Genomic DNA, 20,422 nt, shown 5'->3' with positions numbered 1-20,422 from the left:
ATACTTATATACTAGGCATAAGTGATTATTTCAGGCATCTGATGGATCCCCACCGTTTTCATGCTGAGACCTAGAGAGGAAGCAGCACTTTGCAATGCTTCCAGGATTCTAAGCTCTGGCTGTGGTGCGGTAGGCTCTGATTCCCAGCTCATTGAGGTGGTTGGGCATGAAAATCTTCCATATGTATAGGGACATGGGTTTGTATACTGACTGTTGCTGAGTTGCAGCTCAGGGTTTGGATTTTGCAGCTCAAATGTTTTTGTTTTGGCATTAGACTTTGGTAAATGTAAATATGGCTGACTGGGAAATCATTATTCTATTTGCAGGGTATCCTCTACATCTTTGGTGGGACGGTAGATTCTGCTTTCACACAGAAGAAGACTCCTCTCTGGCTATATGATACTGGTATGGCTCAAGACTATGGTATAAACAATTCTTCAGAGGAATGTCTAAGGCCAAAACTAAGGTTACATTTAGTGCATGATCCCAATGGGGACTGGTAGCAAGATTCCAGCTAGGAGTGCCCCCTGGAAACTCAGTTCCAAAGTGCTGCAGGAGCCTGATTCAGATGGTGATTCAAAAGGTGTCTGGCTGTCCTTTTTCGACCCTGACCCGGTGGAACTCTCTCTCTCTAGAGAGACCAGAGCCTGTAAGACCAAGATGTTCCGCCAGGCCTACAGTTCAGGGCAGCAACATTTTTTCATCAGAGCTGGCCTCCCCAACCTACTATGTTATTATCTAACCTAATTGGGGACCCTGATTGCTTCCCCAAGCCCACTGTAGACCTATGCACTACAGATGGGCGCCAATTGATTAACTGATTGATTAAAAACAGGGAAAAAAGTTTTAAAAGTTGATTTATTTACATACTAGTGGTTTTATTGTATTGCATTTGGGGAGGGGCCGTGGCTCAGTGGTAGAGCATCTGCTTCATATGCAGAAGGTCCCAGGTTCAATCCCCGGCATCTCCAATCAAAGGAACCTGGCAAGTAGCTGATCTGAAAGACCTCTACCCTGGAGAGCCGCTGCTGCTCTGAGTAGGTAATACTGACTTCGATGGGCCAAGTGGCTTATTCAGTATCAGGCAGCTTCATGTGTTCATTGTATTGTATTTGATGATGTTAGCTGCTCTGAGCTCAGCCTCAGCCAGGATAAAAAAGGTAAAGGTCCCCTGTGCAAGCACCGGGTCATTCCTGACCCATGGGGTGACATCACAACCCAATGTTTTCTAGGCAGACTTTGTTTGCCAGTGCCTTCCCCAGTCATCTTCCCTTTACCCCCAGCAAGCTGGGTACTCATTTTACTGACCTTGGAAGGATGGAAGGCTGAGACAACCTTGAGCTGGCTACCTGAAACCAACTTCCATTGGAATCGAACTCAGGTTGTGAGCAGAGCTTGGACTGCAGTACTGCAGTTTACCACTCTGTGCCACGGGGCTCTTCTCAGCCAGGAGAAATAAATAAAAATAAATAATCAATAATTTGTGACCCTGGCATGTGGAGGGGTCTGCCCATGCAATCATTCACTACACCTGCAGCCTCCAATGGTGCAAATAGTGCCCCCATGGGGCTGTTTTGGGACAGGAAAATGGTACCGGGAGTAGGGTGGAGCCCCTTCTCTCTCTGGGCCATAGTCCTAATCCAAATTAGGTCCTTGAGTGCCTTGGAATTGGGGAACTCGCTGCTGGTGTATGGCTTTAAGTCCCTGTGTTGATCTTGCATTAAACGTAACATGTGGTTTCGACATAAGTTACAGTGACCTGTATCCTCCAAGTGAAGAGCCCCTTAAGTTGGAGAAAGGTTCCTTCATTTGGATGAATTTCTAAGGTAGGATACCACTCAGTGAACCCCCTAAATAAAATAAATAAATTGAATTGAAAAATAAATAGGAGACTATGAATGTTGACCAGCTCAGACAAATTTCATGAATGTCTGAAGATGCACATTTTCTACTTTTGGAACATATACCAAATATGACAATATTTAAGAGACTTTCAGTGTTGGCTGATGCATTTTTGGATATTCACCAAATTTGTCTGGGATTATCACCACTTGTATGTGAATATCAACAACTTCTGGACATTTACAGCAATATAGTGCTTTGCAGTCAGTAGGAGGGGCTGGCTTCAGGTTGCCACAGGCCTGGCGAAAAATGGCGTGTCCCTTTAATAGAGTCTTAATGTGTGAAAATGGGCTGGTGTTGAAATGGAGGTAAATAAGGTCACCTGGCAAATTACATCCCATTAAGTCTTTATTAAAGGGATGGGACATTTTTTTCTTTGAGTTGGCAACCCTAGGTGTAATCATATCTGACTTATGGTGGTGGAAAGTGCTGTTTAGTCACAGCTGATTTAGCGTGACACCAAGAGGGGTTTTCAGTGCAAGAGATATTCAGAGGTGGTCTGCCATTGCCTGCCTCCGTGTAACCTCCCTGGTCTTCCTTGGTGGTCTCCCGTCTAAGTTCTAGGCAGGGCTGACCCTGCTGAGCTTCTGAGATCTGACGAGATCAGGCTTGCTTGAGCTATCCAAGTCCTATATGCCTTTAAATGCTGGCAAAACATATAAATGTGTTGTGTAGATAGTTTCTTTTAACATCAGATTGTCTGTAATGCTTTCCATTTCATAGCAGTTTTTTCTATAGCTTAAAGCTGCTAGCATCCTTCTTATAAATGACATTGTATCAGAAATGTAGGCGGAATTGACAAATTTAATTGTGGGCCAAATAGAGGGCCTTTTCTGTTTATTTAGGTATTTATACCTTGCTTTCCTTCCTAGTGACCCAAAGCAGTTTGCATCATAATCCTCTTCTCTATTTTATCCTCACAACAACCCAATGAAGTAGATTAGGCTGAGTGGCTGGCCCAAGGTCACCCAGCCAGCTTCCATGGCAGAGTGGGGATTTGAACTCGGGTCTCCCACATCCTAGTCTGATACTTTAACCACTGCACTATGCTGGGTTTTCCTATCAGACCTGCTTTATTTTAGGTGTTGTGGGAGAAAACAAATGCAGCAGGTGAAGTTTACAGATGGTATTTGTAACAGAATGACTGTGTCCAAATATTTAGGCAGCGAAGAGGAAATATCAGTGGTGAATTTTATTTCTTACTTAGCTTGTTTTGGTCTTGTAATTGTGCCATAAGGATTAAATAATTTTGTCCTACAATAATTGTACTTTAATTTCAGGAATGACAGAATTTTGAATGCAATTTAAAGCATCTGATTAAAGAACATTAGACCTACTGAAAAATGTTGATATTCCTTGAGAGGGAGGGCAGTGTGGGCTGAGCCGAGAGAGGAGACATTTCCCTTTTTATTTTGTCATTATGCCATCCTGAACTTGCTTGAGGTATCATGTTTCCAGTCCAGCGCACTCCATCTAGTCAGCTTGCAGTGTTACAGCATTCTAGATCTCCAAATTTATAGAAAAGGAAACACCTTTCTGTCTACTGAGAGAGAAGTTTCCCAGAGGTTAGCTGGATTGTTTTTGAAGGATTTGAAAGTTACTAGCAACTGATGGCTGCTGGAAAACAGGATTTGTATAGTTAAGAGGAACAATAGACGGTGGCCACGTTGCAATATGTCTGGAAGCCACTGTGCCAAAAAAACTGCTAAGCTATCAACTCACCTTATTCACAGCAAAAATAATATCTCCTTACAGGAACAAGAGGATGAGAATTCACCCATCTTACTTGTATGGCTTATATGTTTCCTAAATCCAAATTTTTCTGGCAGTTTGCTTCAGAAACAGGTTCTATTCCAGCAAGGACATTTCCTTGGTGTTTTATCTTTTCTGTAATGTTTGAAGGAGCATTTGTGGGTCTTACATGCCCATGGGAACCCTGATTGGCTTTTTCCGCTTGGTAGTGCCCTTCACAAGCTCAGAAAAAGGCATAGTTGAACTACTATGAAAAGGCAGAAATTCACCTTTTTGTTGCCGTAACATAAGGTCCACTGGAAGAAGGCAAAATGTGATCTCTCTCTCACACACACGTATATGGAAACGGAGAAACAAAAACATGAAAAACAAAACAACCCCCCCCCCCTTAAAGCTTTATAAGCTATTTCTTTGGCTTTGTAAGCTTTAGAGATAAGCATTTCAGTTACCTTGTATCTTAATTTTTAAGATCTGTTATCTGGTAGAAGTTACATTCGTCTGCTATTTAATTTGAAAAATCTTTAAGCATTAGAAATCAAAAGGCTAAAAAATAACCCTCTAGAGAATATTACTGGGGACACAAGTAATTTCCACAAAGTAGTTATCCTAGCATTCAGTCAACATCTTCTCTTCTAGGTGTTTTCCTCACCGGGACAGGGTTGCATTGTTACCCTGCTGTGGCTACTATCCACCTCCTACCACCAGGGGTTTTCCAGTGTTTTTAAAATCAGCAATTGAATATCATTATAAGGTTATATGTTTATCAGGTGCTCTGAATTCCTAGCCTTCACATGTTAAAAAGTAATTCCTAGTCTGTTTTGTTGCAGAGATACACCTTTCCAAATTGAAAGGGGGTAGATATTTGCTTTAAAAAAATAAAAGCTAGAATTCAGAGAAATTGATACACAGATTGCTGTAATATTATATTAAATTGCTGGTTAAAAAATTAAAAGACCGCTGGTGGCACAGGCTGCCATGTGAGTTGGACCAGAAAAATCTGAACTTTGCTGCAGTCTTTCCGAAACTCAGCAAACAGGTTTGGGAAAGGTCAGAGAAAAGCCAGGGAAACCATGGCAAGTGTACAAATGTGCCATAGTTAAGCAGAGAGAAAAAACCTCACTTCTCATCTTACCTGGGGCAAATTTCCCATGTGGAAATAGTCCTAGGAGTATTATATTTATTCACTAAATGAATCGGCCTTTTTGGTCCATCTAGCCTTATATTTACTGCTTAGACAGGTCCTCAGGTAGAAGCCTTCCCTAGCCTGTCTACTTGAGCTCCTGTTAACTAGGAATGCCTGAAATGGAAACTGGGCCCTTATGCATGCAAAGCATATGCTGGGCTACTGAGCTCTAGGTCCTCTTATGGAAATGACTGGGTTGAGAAGCGACTTATGAGCTACCTTAATGGCACACATTTTTCCTTAGTAGGTGCTGAAGGATTTGAGCAACTGAAACTATGTCCTTTTCCTTCAAGATGCCCAGGACCTTATATTGCATTGCATTGCATTGCATGGCAGAGCATCCCTTGGAGGTGTTACAGACACTTTGTTAAAATTGTATTTCTGCAGATTCAGCCAAGTGGCTTCAGTGCCAGCTCACAGCAGTAGAGGGTGAGGTAAGAAATTGGAAAAACAAATGTATGAATCATATATGAAACATGTTGCTTTGTTGATTAAACAGCTTGCTTTGGAGTATGTTCGGAAAACAGTTCCATTGTGGACTTGGCCAGGGAAATGTTGCAGTAAAATGTATGGTATGATGCTGTATTGTTTTTGTTAGAGAGCCTTTTATTACTCACCCTTTAAATAAGATACCTGTGAAAAACTAGTGTACTGTTCCAAAGTACTCTATAAAAACAAACAAACCAAAGGTACCCCATTCAGATCCCATCCCCCCAAAGCCAAATCTCATACGGGGCAGGACATGGTTTATGTGTGTATATGAGTATGCTTTCATTCAAAGTGTGTACCTCTCAAGTCTCAAACTGCCTTCCTCTCCTTCAAGGCTGCAGCAACAATTGGGTGAGCAGAGCACCCTGGATTTCCAGTTACCTTCCCTCCTACATTTCAAGAACTTCCAAACTGCTTGTGAAATTGTTATTTAAAAAGACATAGCACCACCAACTTTATGCAAAGTTTGTATCTCTTTTTGGAAGGGCGAAGTTTGATAATTCTGAAGTTATGCTAGTTTTGAGGAGTGTTGCCTCATGCTAATTATTTGAAGAAGAGCTTCCACCCATGTGGTAACTGCCACTTTGTTCTTTTTGCTAATTCATCTTAGAGATCCAGGACTCTAAGGTGTTAAAAAAGGGGGGAATGGCTTTGTATTAAGGTGTCAGTATTTCTGTTTTGCTGGACAGAAATGGTGGGGTAGCATGTGTCTCCATTGTACTGTAGTATAGTGAAAAAAAAGTTAGCTTGGTGCTTTTGCCACTTCCTGAATGCTGCGTCCTAAATGCTTTTGCCACTTCCTAAACATCTATTCCTCACTCCTTCAGTTGATTGTAACTAGCAGAACGATGTTATTGATGATGGTAAAGAAGGGTGACTGCTTGATTTTCATGTGTGATGGCACAACTGTTAATAGATTGCTGCATTTCCGTCATCTTTCCAGGGAACAGCTCCTACTAACCGCAAGGGCCACAGTGCAGTTGTCTACAGGGGCAGCATGTATATGTATGGTGGATACATTGACATTAAAGGTGTTTCCCAAGAATTCTGGACTTTTTGTTTTGGTAAGTATAGACATATGAGAATGGGAGTGCTGACTCACAGCTGCCTTCAGCTCCACGATGGTGACTGCTGAAGCTAACAGTAGTAATCCTTTGTTTTCAGATACAAAACAGTGGTTCCCTGTACCAGCCACTCTGTATGGTGGCAGTCCAGGCCCCCGGCATGGTCATGCAGCTGTGGTTTACGGCCATGGCATGTACTTGTTTGGAGGGCTGATGGGACTGAATGAGCAAAAGGACTTCTGGAAGTGGGATTTCATAGCTACCAACTGGTCTAGCATCAGAAACAGGTAAACTTTTAATCTGAGAAATTCACCTGCATAGCCCTGGTGATCAGCAAATCTGACAGAGGGGAAACTCTTTCCTACCTAACAGTGATGCTGTTTGCAGAAGTAAATTAGCAGGATGCTTAGATCTGGTGCAGATGGGCTCTGCTTGTATTTGTATTACTGTGAAAGTCACATTGCCTTCTTTGATAGCTGTACTGTCAAGTGCATCATCATCACATCATTCTAGTTACATTAGCCAGGATCTAAAGAACCTTGTGTATGACTAAAAGGCACTTCTGTGCACGTGGTGGCCACTGCTCTTGCCTAACTGCATCCTCCTGTACCACATCGAATGCTACCCCCAAAGAGATTCTTGAAGGTCAGAAGCAAGCTCTGGGTATTTTGGAAAGGGTTGCTGTAGGAAAGGAGAGCCTGAAAAGTTCTGGTGAGCATACTGGTCTTTGGATCCAAGCTCTTGATTTTAGTTGAAATTAGTATTGATATAAAGGTAAATTTACATGCAAAACTATACCTTTTAAAAGAGAGTACTGATTTCTCCTAGCAGCAGTCTGAAAAGCATGCAGTTAGTTATTTGGATTAGTGCAATTTATAATCAAAATTATTTGTATTAGAGGGAAATTTGTGCTGACAGGATCAACACACAAGGGTCCTCAACAGCCATCATTGCACCAGATGAAGAACTGGTTTAGGATGTAGTGCACACATTCCATTGGTTGGTTTAGATGTGTAACATGGGGGGGGGGGAGAACTGCACTGAAAGGAAGAATTGGTTCCTAAAGGTAGTCTTTCCCCTGAACTCACTGAACATGCATTAAAAAAATTCTCTTCATGTCATCTACATGAATATCATTGTCCTTGTACTCATTAATGTGTATCATCTCTGTATTTTAGCCAGGGGCCTCCCAAAGTGGTGGGACACTCTGCTTTAATCTTTCAAGACTCCATGCTAGTATTTGGTGGAGGAATCTCTAATGCTAAGCCAAATGGCACACTGTGGAAATACCACTTTCCTTCTGAGATGTGGAAAAAAGTAGCTTGCCCAAGGGATGGAAATCCTTCATCCAAAGCCTATCATTGCCTCCTGGGACTTGGATACGGTTTCCAGGAGGTGGCTGACTCGTCAAGTGAATCACTCAATTACTGTTTGCATCGGAAGGAAAAGCACTGTTCAAAGCTACTAGCCATCTCAAAGCAGCACTCCTGTTTCTGTGAGTACTTTCAGACAGAGCCTACGTACCAAGCATTCAGCAATGATGATGGTAATGAAATAGAAATGAGCACCTTTCACCAACCTCAAAAGGAGCCAGAATTCTGTTCACTCCAAACTACTTCCAATGCAGAACTGAGTGCAATTCAGCCAGCAGGCAGTTTGTCCAAGGAAGAGAAAATCTCATACCTCAATCTTTCAATGGAACAGGATCATGCTACACTTGACCTTCCAGAGGAGGCGGCAAACTTCAGCTATCTAAACCCTGACTCTGTGGGTATTTGTGAGCTCTCCACTGTCCTGCTTGTCATTGGCGGCAAACCTTTCTCTAGTTCATCTGCAATCTCATTTTGGAAAATGGAGCTGGACAGAATTTAAATGGCGCACATACCAAGGAGGGAGAGAATTATGCTTAGAATTAATGAAAAGGAAGCCCAGGAGACAACCATTCATATTGATGAGTCACTTATTACAAAGGCAAAGTGGCCATTTGAAAGAGTGATCATCCTAACAAGCAGCCCAAGTGTTACTCTCCATTCAGACAAAATATTTGGGAATGACATTTTGAACATGCTTTCCTGCAGTCTCTTAAGCTGCATTGTTTGCACTCTTTTCCCCCTTCAATGAACCTGCAGACTGAACCATTACATTTTTTGTGCAGGTTGCAGATGCAGAAGAATCCAGAAGACCTGCTGAAAGTTACAGTTTCTAAACATTTGTGAAGCAAATAAATGTGTAAAATCTATGGATCTTTACAACAACCCTGTAAGGAAGGGCAGCATTATTCTATGTACCATTAGATATGTGTTTTTTAAAAAGGACTTGTCTGCAATATACCAGCTCTTGCCAATAATGCAAGCGCCTTCTACATTTTACATGTCAGCTGTCTTGCTGCCAACATACAAACTTTTTGTAGAGATAGGTTGTGTAGGGGACTGCAGAAGGGCCTTGCACTATCAATGGCAACCAGGCATGTGTGATGTTGTTCTGGCCCACCAAGCTAAGGAGGGACAGCATCAGGAAGGGGAAGAGAGACCTCAGCAGAACCTATAGAGATACTCTCCAAGTATGAGGGCTCTGAATGTGCAGGGGATGAATGCCATTAAAAAATGAAATTCAGATGTTCTAAAGGTATCAAATTCTGTTCTTAATACCAATTTCTATCATTATCCAGTGTGATCACAATACTCTATTTGGTTTCACAATTAGTACTTCAAGTAACAAAACTGAGGGTCAATAAAGGTTTCCTTTGCTGATTTCATGGCCTCTACAGTTAAATGAAGCCACCCCTGCCATTGACTTTGTAGGGTTGTGAGTGAAATATTTTATTCTGCAGTCAGAGGTGGAAATTAGTCCTTTGAAGTTAATCTTTGCTTAGCAAGGTAATGAAGTGTATGAAGGAATTACAAAAGACTGCCATGTTGTTCTTAAGTGTCTAGCCTGGTTCACAAATGCCAACCTCATACAGGAATTATCCAGATTTTGGCTAGCATTCATATTTTTGTGATTTTTATACAGTTAGACAGTATAACCTTTTAAAATGTAATACGCTAAAGATGGTTCAATTGTATTATTTCTTTTCACAAAGAAAAATAAATGTTTGGTAAAGTATTTAATCTAAACAACTACAGCCTTTATTGGAGTAAGGAGAACACCTATTATTTGTCAGTTCAGATTTCCTGTGGGGCACAAGTTGCCACATGCAATAGATTGTAAATGAACTGTAGCAACTGCATAAGGCACGCCTGAAAATCTATGAATCTCCCATGTTACTTGTTCAGCACCATCTCAGATAAACGCGCGGTCAACTTTATTGAGACTGGAAATGAATTCTAAATAGCTGGCTGTGCGGGGGGAAAGTAAGCCCTCATTCTAGTCTTGTAAATTATATTGCTTCGTTTTTCAGGCACAAATTGTAAATAGGGTCTCTGCTTAATACAAGATTTCTGTCATGAAAACTGTCACCTATCAACCTAGTCCACTGTTGTTTTCTCGCAATATTACTCATCCAGCACAATTGCTACTTATAAGCATTAATGTACCTTGTCACCAGAAGGTGATGGGAGCATGCTATGAGTTCTTCTGGGAAGAAAACCCCTGAATCATGCAGAAGACGAGGAGCAGATTTCTTCAATGTGTCTGTAATTTGTGAGCAAACTTTCACTTGTGCTGGATCACCGTTCTGTAGAACAACACTGAAGAAAGAGGCATCCAATTTGCACAGTTGTGTTATATTTAGAAATAGTCTACAGCATAAACAGGTTGTGACTTATTCCGAATGTACTACAAATCACAGTGCTTGTTCCCCATATAAAGATGCTCTCAGTGCAATGATTCTAGCACAGTTTATACATCTTATGAAACACAGCGCACCTCATACGTACACACATATATAAAACAAATAAGTTACACTTTAGAGCTACTGTAAAGCTCTACATTATTTCAAAATGAATTACGAGTTAGTATGTTTGGGCTTTAAAAAAATCAAAATATTCTAGAAATAATAATTCTCACATACTTTAAAGTACATTTGTCCAGTTAAAAAATGAGGAGAATGGAACCAGTAATCGAAACACTTAATCTGCTGCACATGCTACAGTAGAATCCTCCCCACCCCTTTTAGGCATGTGGAACATAATAATGCCTTCCCCAGCTCTACTTTCACAGTTAGAATATAGATTATGTTTCGAAAGGGATGAATGCTGATGCTCAGTGTTCACAAAAGAGATCTGGTCTTAATCTCCACAGAAACTCAAGCTCTCCTTTATCAGGCTATGGCTGTGATCCACCTGGCATGCCCCTTTTTCCACGCAACATAACAGGAATGGAGAATTTGTCCATAGAAGCTTAATTTGCACAATTATACATAATCTTTCAATGTTGCATAGTTACCTCACCTATTTAGGTTGGAGCCATGACTCAATGGTAGAGCATTTGCTTTTCATAAAGGTCAAGATTCAATCCCTGGCATCTCCAGTTAAAAGGATCAGGTAGTGAGTGATATGAAGGACCTCTGCCTGAGTCCTTGGAAAGCCACTGCCAGTCATTACAGACAATACTGACCCAGTATAAGGCAGTTTCATGTGTTCATGTTACATTATGTGCAAGGTGTACATATTGAACCTAAACACTGAACCTAAATATTCTTGAAAATTTTTTCAAGAAATGTGTCTAATTAAGGTAATTATTTTGCATACATGAAGCTGGTCAAAAGGTACTTCCTAAATAGTCCTCAGACTTTTTTTTTCCAGGCATCAATATGGCCTTTGTCTGCTTCAGTATAATGTCCTAATTTTCAGGCCAAGATAATCTGATCAATACACTACACATGAACCTCAGTCGTCTTACTGAACCATTGCTTTACAGCCAATCCCAATAATCAGTGGAGCAGGAACTGGGATTACATGATTTTTACCACTGTCACCGCCACTGACAGTGGTTCACACATGCAGAATGAGGTGGTTGACTGCTGAAATTCAGAACAGGCTGCACCACATGAGAGTAGCACATTTTGGAATGCTTGTCTATGTTAACAATTCCCATCAAACAGAAAACCAGTACAAAAAACAATGAGCAGAAGAACTTCTTTGCGCTAGTATGTTACTATTCGAATTGAATCTTTTATACAAAAGCATATTCAAAAATTGAATCCCCAGCTGATGGCCCCAAGTGATGCAATCCATTATCCTACCACCATCTCCTGCATGCGTGAACCAGGCCTAAGTTCCATGATAGCTATTTTGTACAGCCAAGCTTTTATATGAAACTTACAATCATCAAATAATTGTTTGGATCCAATGGAGAGTTTCCACAAAGGAAAGGATTTCCATCCACAGAGCACAACTTTCTCACCTCTCCACTCCTGCTGCAGCTCAAAATGCCTGCCAGTGCAGTAAGCAGGGAGGCAGCAAACACAGTATTCCACACCCTACTTCCCTGTACAATAGAGATTTTCTTATTTCTGGACAGGAGTCTGCACATTTCTGAATATTTTGTTAAAAGTCATGTAGCTTCACAATTAACATGAATAAAGGAAAGTAAGTCTCATATCTTATACAAGGCTGTTCTGTCAAACATTAAAAGGGCAAGCAAGCACAGCTATTTGTTTCAATATATTTGATTATTATCCTAGACAGCAGTAGGGTTTATTGCAGTTCACAGTAATTCACAATTTCCAGATACCACACGTGAAATCAAACATCCCCTGCTTCTTTGGCTAATGGGAAACCTTTATCAGTCAGTAGAATTCTTGGAAGCAGATGAACAGCAGTCAGGCCTTGGCTTTTAAAAAGGTTTAGGGCAACAAGGTGTCTGTTAATTCGGATGTCACTGCATACCACAGCATCTAAAAATGTAGTAGTCTCTTTAAAAAGTCAGGTTTCATGAGGTAATTTTGAGTTTACCACCACAGTTCATTTTGGAAAACGTTTTAACAAAAGCTACCACTTGTATCTTGCTCATAGCAATCTTGAGTTACCTGGGAGGAATAAACTACCAGAACTGTTTCAAAAGGCAAAGAAAACTGACCAGAGGAATACTGCTGCATCTGGCAAGGTAAGAGCTTAGTTACTGATGAAGAGAAAGTGGTCAGCCACCGCCCCCCATGCCAGCATGCAACTTTGTAAAAAAAGATGCTTATTCTTACAGCTTCCTTCTTTTCAGTTCTACTGATTGCCCTTATATCAGGCAAGCAGTAATGCAAACAAAAGACGAAAGTGATCCAGCAGTTGGCATAGTGGTTTGGTCCAGTGGGGGTCCCCTCTCCTCTTTAAAGAAGTGAAATTGCAAAAACAGGAATGGGTCCTCTTAATCTCAAACTACAAAACACAAATTCAAATGCAGCTGCAGCACAGAGGCAGCTCTTACACATTATGCTCACTTTTCCTTCCAGAGTTTCATCTTTTCCTTTTGTCATACTGATTTCTCTTGAGAGAGTGTCTCTCTTGCTTTATTGTTTAAACAGTCAGTTTTGCAGAAACATGGAGCTTCCTGCAACACAAATGAAGTCTTGGAAACAGACTTAAGACCAGCAATTCATGGTTCAAGAGGACACACTCCAGAAAAATTTAAGTCCTTTTAAGTCAACTTCACAACTGGGCACCTCTGTAAGCAGAAACATTGCAATGAATGCATTTAACAGTTCCACTTTTCAAAGCAGACAGGAGAAGTATTGGGCTAGTTACTGAATGTAAAACATGGAAATTGTGCCCTGACTATGCATGCCAAGTTTTGCTGTTCTCTCTCAGTGGTCAAGGGACTTGTCAAATCACTAACAAATATGCTAAAAACTAATTAACAAGTAACATTCTTCCTGAGTTTGTGGTAGAAAAGGTTTCACCATTAGTACAAAACAAAGTCCAAAGCACTTTAATACACAGAGGAAGGCCCCTTCCCCAAATGTCCAATCATCACTCTGATTTAAAATAGATTGGTGAAGCTGTCAGTGTACTTTGCCCAGCTAAAAAAACATCTGGAGGAAAACACACAAGAAAACAGTACAGCTCTAATGTATCAGCCTATAACATTTCTATCATACCCTTCACTCCATGTCTTCTTTCTTAAATTCAAATCCAGTAAAAGGCATACTTTAGCCTATTCTACAGTACTGCAGATAGATCTTTATTAGAATGGTAAGTGTGGGACCACTCCACCCACTTCCCATATCCTTCAGTAGTTTGGTAGTTGACTGCTTTTCCTCCCTACCTAATTAAGAGAAAAGCCTGCCAGTGGGAAAAACTGGTATCAAGGTGCTGCATTTCAGTTCCTTCCATATGTTGTAAGAATATGTGCAAGTCTAAAAAGTGGATTAAGGCCATGAGCATTCGTCCCATGCTGGTACAAAAGAAGCAATCAGAGATGATCATACAGAAAAAGAGGGATGTGTGTGTGTTGTTCTCTCAAAACATTATTACCGCTACTTGCTTTTATACCAACAACCAGCAGATGGCCCTAGAACTTCTAATCCTCCCCTCTGCTGGGTTACAATATTATGAGCCAGATAAAAGCTAACGGGCCCAGAGCAGCAACCACCTTCCATGTCTACCTATAAAGCAGCAAGGACATATTACAGCCAAAAGCACTACAACGGATGGAAACCTCATGGTTACATGTCAAAACTTGTTCCACTGTACATGCATGGGGTTCTCAAGCTTCCCAGCAGCTCTTCGTCCTACAGTCATACACTTCATTCCAGTTGAGAGTATCCCAGGTAAACCAGCCAGGCATTTTGGAGTGGGGGTTAATTCCAGGTATGTCCTTTCTAAAGGTTCACTGACGATGCTAGTAAGATGAGACTTGCCACAACTCAGAGTTCAGTAGTGAGTAAACATTTTGGCCTCGTAGTGTCCTCAGCAACAGGACTGAAAAGAAAACATGAGACGTGGGAGATGAGTCTGGGAGGCAAGAGGCAGGGAGTTTGCTGGAAAGAAGGGTTATTTCCTGGAGTGTGGATGGACTCTTACAGAATCAACTCAACTCGCTCAAGTCAGCCAATCAAGTCAACAACCCAACAGACAGCTAATTTGAATTCCTGCTGATCAATTTAAGAGGAATCCAACATGAAAGAAACATTTTTACTACACAAGGCCAACAGTGAGCAGACTGCAGTAAAGTATATAAGAGTAACTGCACATCTTCATCCTCTTATGATACCCTAGTCCGTGTTTTCTTTTTAAAAAATTGTGTAGTAGTTGAAAACCAATCAAAGATGGGTTCCAAGGATTGGCCGAAAATCAATGGTGAAGCCCAAACTCCACTCCCTCTTATAAAAAGGTTTATGAATCACTGATGCAACTGTCTTTTCTCACAGCTTTTAAAAATATAATAGGAGGGGTAAATTAATACAGTGCACTTTGAACCCGATTAGGATTCAAGTTAGAATTTCAGCATCCTTAATGAGATGCACCAGCAAGGAGGAAATCCTTACCTGGCCGTCATTTCAGGTGAGTACAGTGGAGGTGAGGAGGCAGCTGCTGTCCCTGTGCTGCCTTTTACTGTCTTGAGAGCTGAGGCAACTTCATTCCCCAAAGGTCCATTGGAAATGAATCCACTCTATATTAAAGAAAAATGAAGAAGGAAAGCCCTTAAGACAATGCAAACCCACCATTTTGGAGGAAAGAACTCTGCCTTATCTCTGCAAGTGGGGGAGAGGTGTGTTCTCAAAACTGCATTTACAAGTGCAGGAAGAAGGAACTTGCAGGAAAGGGCTAGTAGAAGCAGCAGAAGAATTGGGTTTTATACCCCACTTTTCTCTACCTGGAGTCTCAAAGCGGCATAAAATCACCTTCCCTTCCCCTCTTCACAACAGACACTTTGTGAGGTAGGTGGAGCTGAGAGAGTTCTGAGAGAACTGTTATTAGCCCAAGGTCACCTGCCAGGCATCATGTGGAGGAGTGGGGAATCGAACCCGCTTCTCCAGATCTTAACCACTATACCATGCTGGTAGATGAAAGACGGGCTTATTTCTTGCCCCTCTTTCTCGCAAATGTTAATTAGCATTTTATATTCAGAATATAAACTAGAAATCTCCAAATTTTACCAAAGTTGTTTGCTTTTTAATATAAAAAAGAAACTAAAAAAAACATTGTCCTAGTTATTAACTAGGAGCCCTGTGGCACAGAGTGGTAAGCTGCAGTACTGCAGATGAAGCTCTGCTAACAACCTGAGTTCGATCCTGACAGAAGTTGGTTTCAGGTAGCCGGCTCAAGGTTGACTCAACCTTCCATCCTTCCGAGATCGGTAAAATGAGTACCCAGCTTGCTGGGGGTAAAGGGAAGATGACTGGGGAAGGCACTGGCAAACCACCCCGTAAACACAGTCTGCCTAGTAAACGTCGGGGTGTGATATCACCCCATGGGTCAGGAATGACCCGGTGCTTGCACAGGGGACCTTTACCTTTAGTTATTAACTGCAGTTAGTTCAGCTACCAACATTTAATCAAATGTGATTTATTTTCTAAATCATCTGAATCGTAACAAAGCAAAAACATTCATTGTTATTAAATATTATTCAAGAACTTACAGGCACTAACCACCTGGGCACAATTGTTGGTGGTGACGACACCTAAAAACCAAAAACAGACAAGGATCTCAGAAAGGCAGAGTGCTTTACCTCTAGGATTCAGAAATGGCTTTCGTGGCTTTCTACTTGTCTCTCCCCCTCTCCACTTTTAGACCTTACCAGGCATGCAGCTCATCAAAGGTCCCCAAGCTATGATTTCAACTCCCAGGGACAAAGGAAGGGAGACTGACTCATCCTTTCTATGTAATGTGATCCTGAGGCACAAAATACTGCAGCCTTTCTGAAGCTAAGCAGGTTAATGAGGCTGGTCAAAACCTAGGTGGAAGATCTCCTCGAGAACTGCCTGATTTCCATGATACAAGAAAGGCAGAGTATAAATAAAATATACAAATTCATAGTATCCTTATGGGGTGTGTAGATCCCTTCATATACAACTATGTGAGTCTATTTGAGTCACTTATATTTCCGCCATTTCCACATAATGGCAACATCTGAAGCCACAGCATACCGTATTTTTCGCTCCATAAGACGCACCTGACCATAAGATGCGCCCCCCCAGCTGGCTGTCGGATCGGGGAACGCCGGCTCGTGCCGTCCCGATGCGCCCAGCGGGCTCTGTGCGGCCCGCCCGCCTCCCAGCTGTGCGCCCCGCCCGCCTCCCAGCGCACCGTCCCAACGCGCCCAGCTCTATACGCCCCACCCGCCTCCCAGCTGGCCGTTGGGGCGGGGAATGCCAACTCGCGTTGTTCCGGCGCGCCTAGCCAGCTGGCGAGAGGGGCGGGGGTCCCTCCGCCCGGCTCTGGGAGTCCCGGATGGACCGGGCTAGGGTCCATAAGACGCACATTCACTCCATAAGACGCACAGACATTTCCCCTCACTTTTGAGGAGGAAAAAAGTGCGTCTTATGGAGCGAAAAATACGGTATGTGCACAAACCCTATCTGTATGCACATTCCATTCTTAAACATTTATTAAAAAATCAAAATTAGCCCAAAGCTGCAGTGAAAGGAGGAAGGTAGTAGAAACAAGGTCTGTTTCCTTCCATTGCCATAGATGCAGAACGAGCGCATTCTCTCTCCAACTATGTACTCAGAGGGACTACAGAGACTTTGAAGGGATGAATAAAAAAGAAGGCCACTTGGACTGGCTGAACGAAAACATTGCATGGATCAGAAGTAGAACTGTGATATTTGCAGCCAGCTCCAGAACCTGATTTCTGGAATGTGCTTGTAAAACAGAATTCTAATATAACCTTAGCCCAAGGCTTACTTACAGGAGAATTACTACATGAGAAATCAGCCCAGGCAAGCATCTGGCTAGAAGCAGATGCTTCTGTACGCACATGACAGAGACATAAATAAATTATGCTTTCCTTCTAAAATTATCAACTCCAACAATGAAATTGTTGAGTGCCAAGTAAGGATGCAGTGCCATTGATTTTCATACTTACCCGAGGCATGGTTTCTGTGAAGTCAATGAGGTTTTCAGCCTGTGATGTCAACAAAATCTCCAAGTCCTCTGGAGAGTTCTGCAAAACAAATGGAGTTGCTGAACAGTTTAAAAGCTCAGAAACCTTTTCTCTAATACCATCCTTTTCCTCTGCTACTTTATACCCTTGCAGATTGGAATACAAGAAACTATCCTGCCAACAAGCTTTCATTAAGCAATATGACCCTAATTATTGCAGTAGCAAATAGGCATTGTTCTTGCACTCTGCTGATATAGTCAATGGTACAGTGACAGCAAAGAAAAACCACCTGTCCTCACAGACAAAGCATTCACATACCATTAAAACATCAGCTTCCTCTGCTGGGACTAGATTAGGAGGATTCAACAAATCTTCAGGGCCAGTAGTCATGTTCTCCTCATTTAATTCATTCCTGGAAGAGAATAATGTTTCCCCATGATGCACAAAATAACCAGCTCTGCTCTTCATGACCATTGGCCTTGAAGACACAACAACTGATCACTGAGGAGCAAAGAGAGATTGCTGCCAGGAAGCAACACAGCCTTTGGAGTCACTGTCATGTGAAGTACAGCATCTCAGCACCTGCTGCCTCAAGCAGGCCCCCCTGCATGTCAAGGTGCCACAAAGGGCTCTTGGCCCTTGGCTTGCAACCCCCAATTAATCAGTCCATAGCGTGGTTTTGTGCTTTTTCCTTGTCTGAATTATATTTTATTTGTTTTACTTGTTTATTTAAATATACCTAGTTGTTGAGTGCACTTTGCTTTTTAGGTCCCTATTGGGGGGGAAAGCGGGGTTATGTATCACCTAAATAAGTAACTCATTATTCTTGAATGTTCTGTCACACTCCTTAACTGTCTGCTAAGCCAAACATTTGCCTGCTATCTGGGATATGCTTACAGGCTTTCTCAGAAAAGGGCCATCTGTGCAGAGATAGAATGGTCATGGCTCCATTGTGCATATGGAAGCCAGGAAATGGCCAATCACCCTGGCTTTCCATATGCCTTGCTTAAGTCTGCATCTCTCTCAGCTGCCATTATTTCATTCTCTTTGGTGAGCAGGTAATTCTTGGTTTTGTCCCTGCCAACTGCAGAGCCAGTTGCTGGGGTTAACAGGCTGAAAAAGTACCCTTTTTTTAAAACTCTTTGTATTTTGCAAACTCAGCATGGATCAAATTATTAAATAAAAGGGCTCACTGGCTTAGGGTCAAGAGACTGAACAAAACAGAGGACCAAGCAGAGTTGGTCGCAATTCCCATCACAAAATGCTGCTACGAGAGCATTCAGTGCATGTACAAGAGATCTCAATTAGTAAGGATACAGAGAACCTTCATTAGCATATTGGTTTCCATGGAAGTTTGCAGCGATGAAACTAGAATGAAGCTTCTTTAAGGGATGCACTGTAGCACAGTATCTTTAGATCTTGCCCTTTCCAAAGTAGCACAGGTCTGAAGACAAAGCACTAGTAACACTCTTCTAAAAACTAATCTCTTAAAAGCTGACTTGCATAAATGAACATCTAACACATTTTTTGTTTATTAATATTTCGCTTTATTAATAGGATAGCAACACTTTTAAGGGGCTAGAAGCACAGAACCTAACAAGCGTCTCAAAAGGAAGTAGCCCCTATATGCTAGAGGTCGTTTTCAATTAATAGACCCAATCTTCGCAGACAAAGACTGGCTACCTGTAAGCACTAAGGCCTCCATCCTTATGAACGCGCAGGATCCACTAATAACTGATATGGTAGCAAGATTTTTACTGAGGGCATTAAAGTGCGTGAAAGCTTGTGCAACTTAGGAGGTAATTTTAGGGCTGTGAAGTGAGTAACTTCTAATGTCTTTAAACCTGTTTTAGTGTCAATTTTATGGAGATGATTCTAAATTGTTTTTATCATGTTTATATAGATGTTGTATAATATCTATATATGCCAATAAATTGCCAATAAAGGCTTCGTATTCGTTCGTGTGATTTTATAGGCCATCTAGGTATTCGTAGCTCTGTAATTCCTTGAGATGGATTAACTTAATAAAGGAAGCCACAGCCTTCAGTTTGCAAGACCTGAGCAAGGCTGCTAACAATAGGATGTTTTGGAGGTAATTTATTCATAGGGTCACAGTAAGGCAGAATTGATTTGACAGCACATAACACACACCCTCCCAGAGTACTTACAGAACAAAGGCATTTGAGTTAGGGACTGTTGTCAGGCCCTCTCTTGGCTCCTGGAACACTGGGCTGTGGGCTCGTAGGGGGCTGTTCTGAATTTTTCCTGTTAGAAGAATGTTTCTGAAGAAAAAAAGATCCAAAGGTATGAGTCTGAAGTTCTTTCCCCTTATTTTCCCCAAGAACATTTCCCACATCACCATTAAAAGGCCCAGCTCCCTAGCAACACAAATAGTGGCAATTTTCAACCACGTGTCTGTCCAGTGCTTCATTCACTATGTGCGAACACACAGCAAAGTTCTGGATCAAGATAACCTAAATTCTGAGCTAAGAAAAACAAGTTTCTGCAAGATGTGTCAAGTCAATTTGTTTCTGCCAGATTCTGTTCATTCTGAGATGAATTTTGTGCTCATTGCATACTTCAGCCACCAAGTGGTGTGTCATCCCAGAACTGTGGAACATGCCGAGCTTTCTTTTGAATCTTATGGATTTAATCTGAATTTAGCAGACAAAAATCTTAGCAAGTCCTTGGCCTGTCTTTCCATGGCTTGCTTTCACATCTCTCATGCAGAAATGAATTCCTTTATATCCTCTCTCAGGAGAGTGGTCAAGAACTGACACTAAGCCAGTGGAATTCAGCTAATGCTCTGTGTCTTAAACTGGTTGACTGTTCATACTGTGAAACAGCGAGGTGATACATGTTTTCCCCAATCCAGCAATATTCAAAAATAATCTTCATTTCAAAAGGGTTAAACACTTTCAGTGGGTTAAACAAAAAAATAGAATGAGAGTTACAATGTACATGAAGCATTAATGGGAGCTACAAAATGCAGAAGCCTTATCCTGTAGGTGTGTTTAAGCCACACCAGTCTTAAGGCATGTGGCTTCACAGA

At 41.6% G+C, this 20,422-nt stretch overlaps 2 protein-coding genes and 1 non-coding gene across 3 annotated transcripts in view; 2 read left to right on the top strand and 1 right to left on the bottom strand.

Annotated features, from left to right (window-relative positions):
- Positions 1 to 329: 329 nt before the first annotated feature.
- LOC130487648 (uncharacterized) lies at positions 330 to 8,262 on the top strand. Its single transcript, XM_056861149.1, has 5 exons — positions 330 to 405; positions 5,225 to 5,271; positions 6,270 to 6,390; positions 6,491 to 6,677; positions 7,569 to 8,262. The coding sequence occupies exons 3-5, from the start codon at positions 6,324 to 6,326 to the stop codon at positions 8,260 to 8,262; spliced, it is 948 nt and encodes a 315-aa protein (XP_056717127.1). The 5' UTR covers positions 330 to 405; positions 5,225 to 5,271; positions 6,270 to 6,323.
- TRNAM-CAU (transfer RNA methionine (anticodon CAU)) lies at positions 903 to 971 on the top strand. Its single transcript has one exon. It is a non-coding gene; the product is annotated as a tRNA-Met (tRNA).
- A 5,865-nt stretch (positions 8,263 to 14,127) lies between the features above and the next one.
- Positions 14,128 to 20,422, bottom strand: part of EPB41L5 (erythrocyte membrane protein band 4.1 like 5) — a 92,430-nt gene continuing 86,135 nt past the window's right edge. Inside the window, exons 20-25 of the mRNA XM_056861511.1 lie at positions 19,539 to 19,652; positions 17,689 to 17,782; positions 17,353 to 17,430; positions 15,904 to 15,945; positions 14,810 to 14,934; positions 14,128 to 14,243 (exon numbers count right to left, since the gene is read on the bottom strand). Of these exons, the coding sequence (XP_056717489.1) occupies positions 14,189 to 14,243; positions 14,810 to 14,934; positions 15,904 to 15,945; positions 17,353 to 17,430; positions 17,689 to 17,782; positions 19,539 to 19,652 (508 nt within the window). The 3' untranslated portion in view covers positions 14,128 to 14,188. The remainder of the gene's footprint in view (positions 14,244 to 14,809; positions 14,935 to 15,903; positions 15,946 to 17,352; positions 17,431 to 17,688; positions 17,783 to 19,538; positions 19,653 to 20,422) is intronic.

The sequence above is a fragment of the Euleptes europaea genome, chromosome 15, assembly GCF_029931775.1.
Source record: "Euleptes europaea isolate rEulEur1 chromosome 15, rEulEur1.hap1, whole genome shotgun sequence".
NCBI classification, from domain to species: domain Eukaryota; kingdom Metazoa; phylum Chordata; class Lepidosauria; order Squamata; family Sphaerodactylidae; genus Euleptes; species Euleptes europaea.
The sequence above is the reverse complement of the archived record's forward strand: the minus strand, read 5'-3'. Positions and strand labels throughout refer to the sequence as shown.

Excerpts from the sequence above, each read along its gene's own strand:
- LOC130487648 (XM_056861149.1), top strand. The coding sequence starts at position 6,324 with ATGTATATGTATGGTGGATACATTGACATTAAAGGTGTTTCCCAAGAA. Across the intron at positions 6,391-6,490 it reads ATTCTGGACTTTTTGTTTTG|ATACAAAACAGTGGTTCCCT; the intron begins GTAAGTATAGAC and ends CTTTGTTTTCAG. Across the intron at positions 6,678-7,568 it reads TGGTCTAGCATCAGAAACAG|CCAGGGGCCTCCCAAAGTGG; the intron begins GTAAACTTTTAA and ends TCTGTATTTTAG.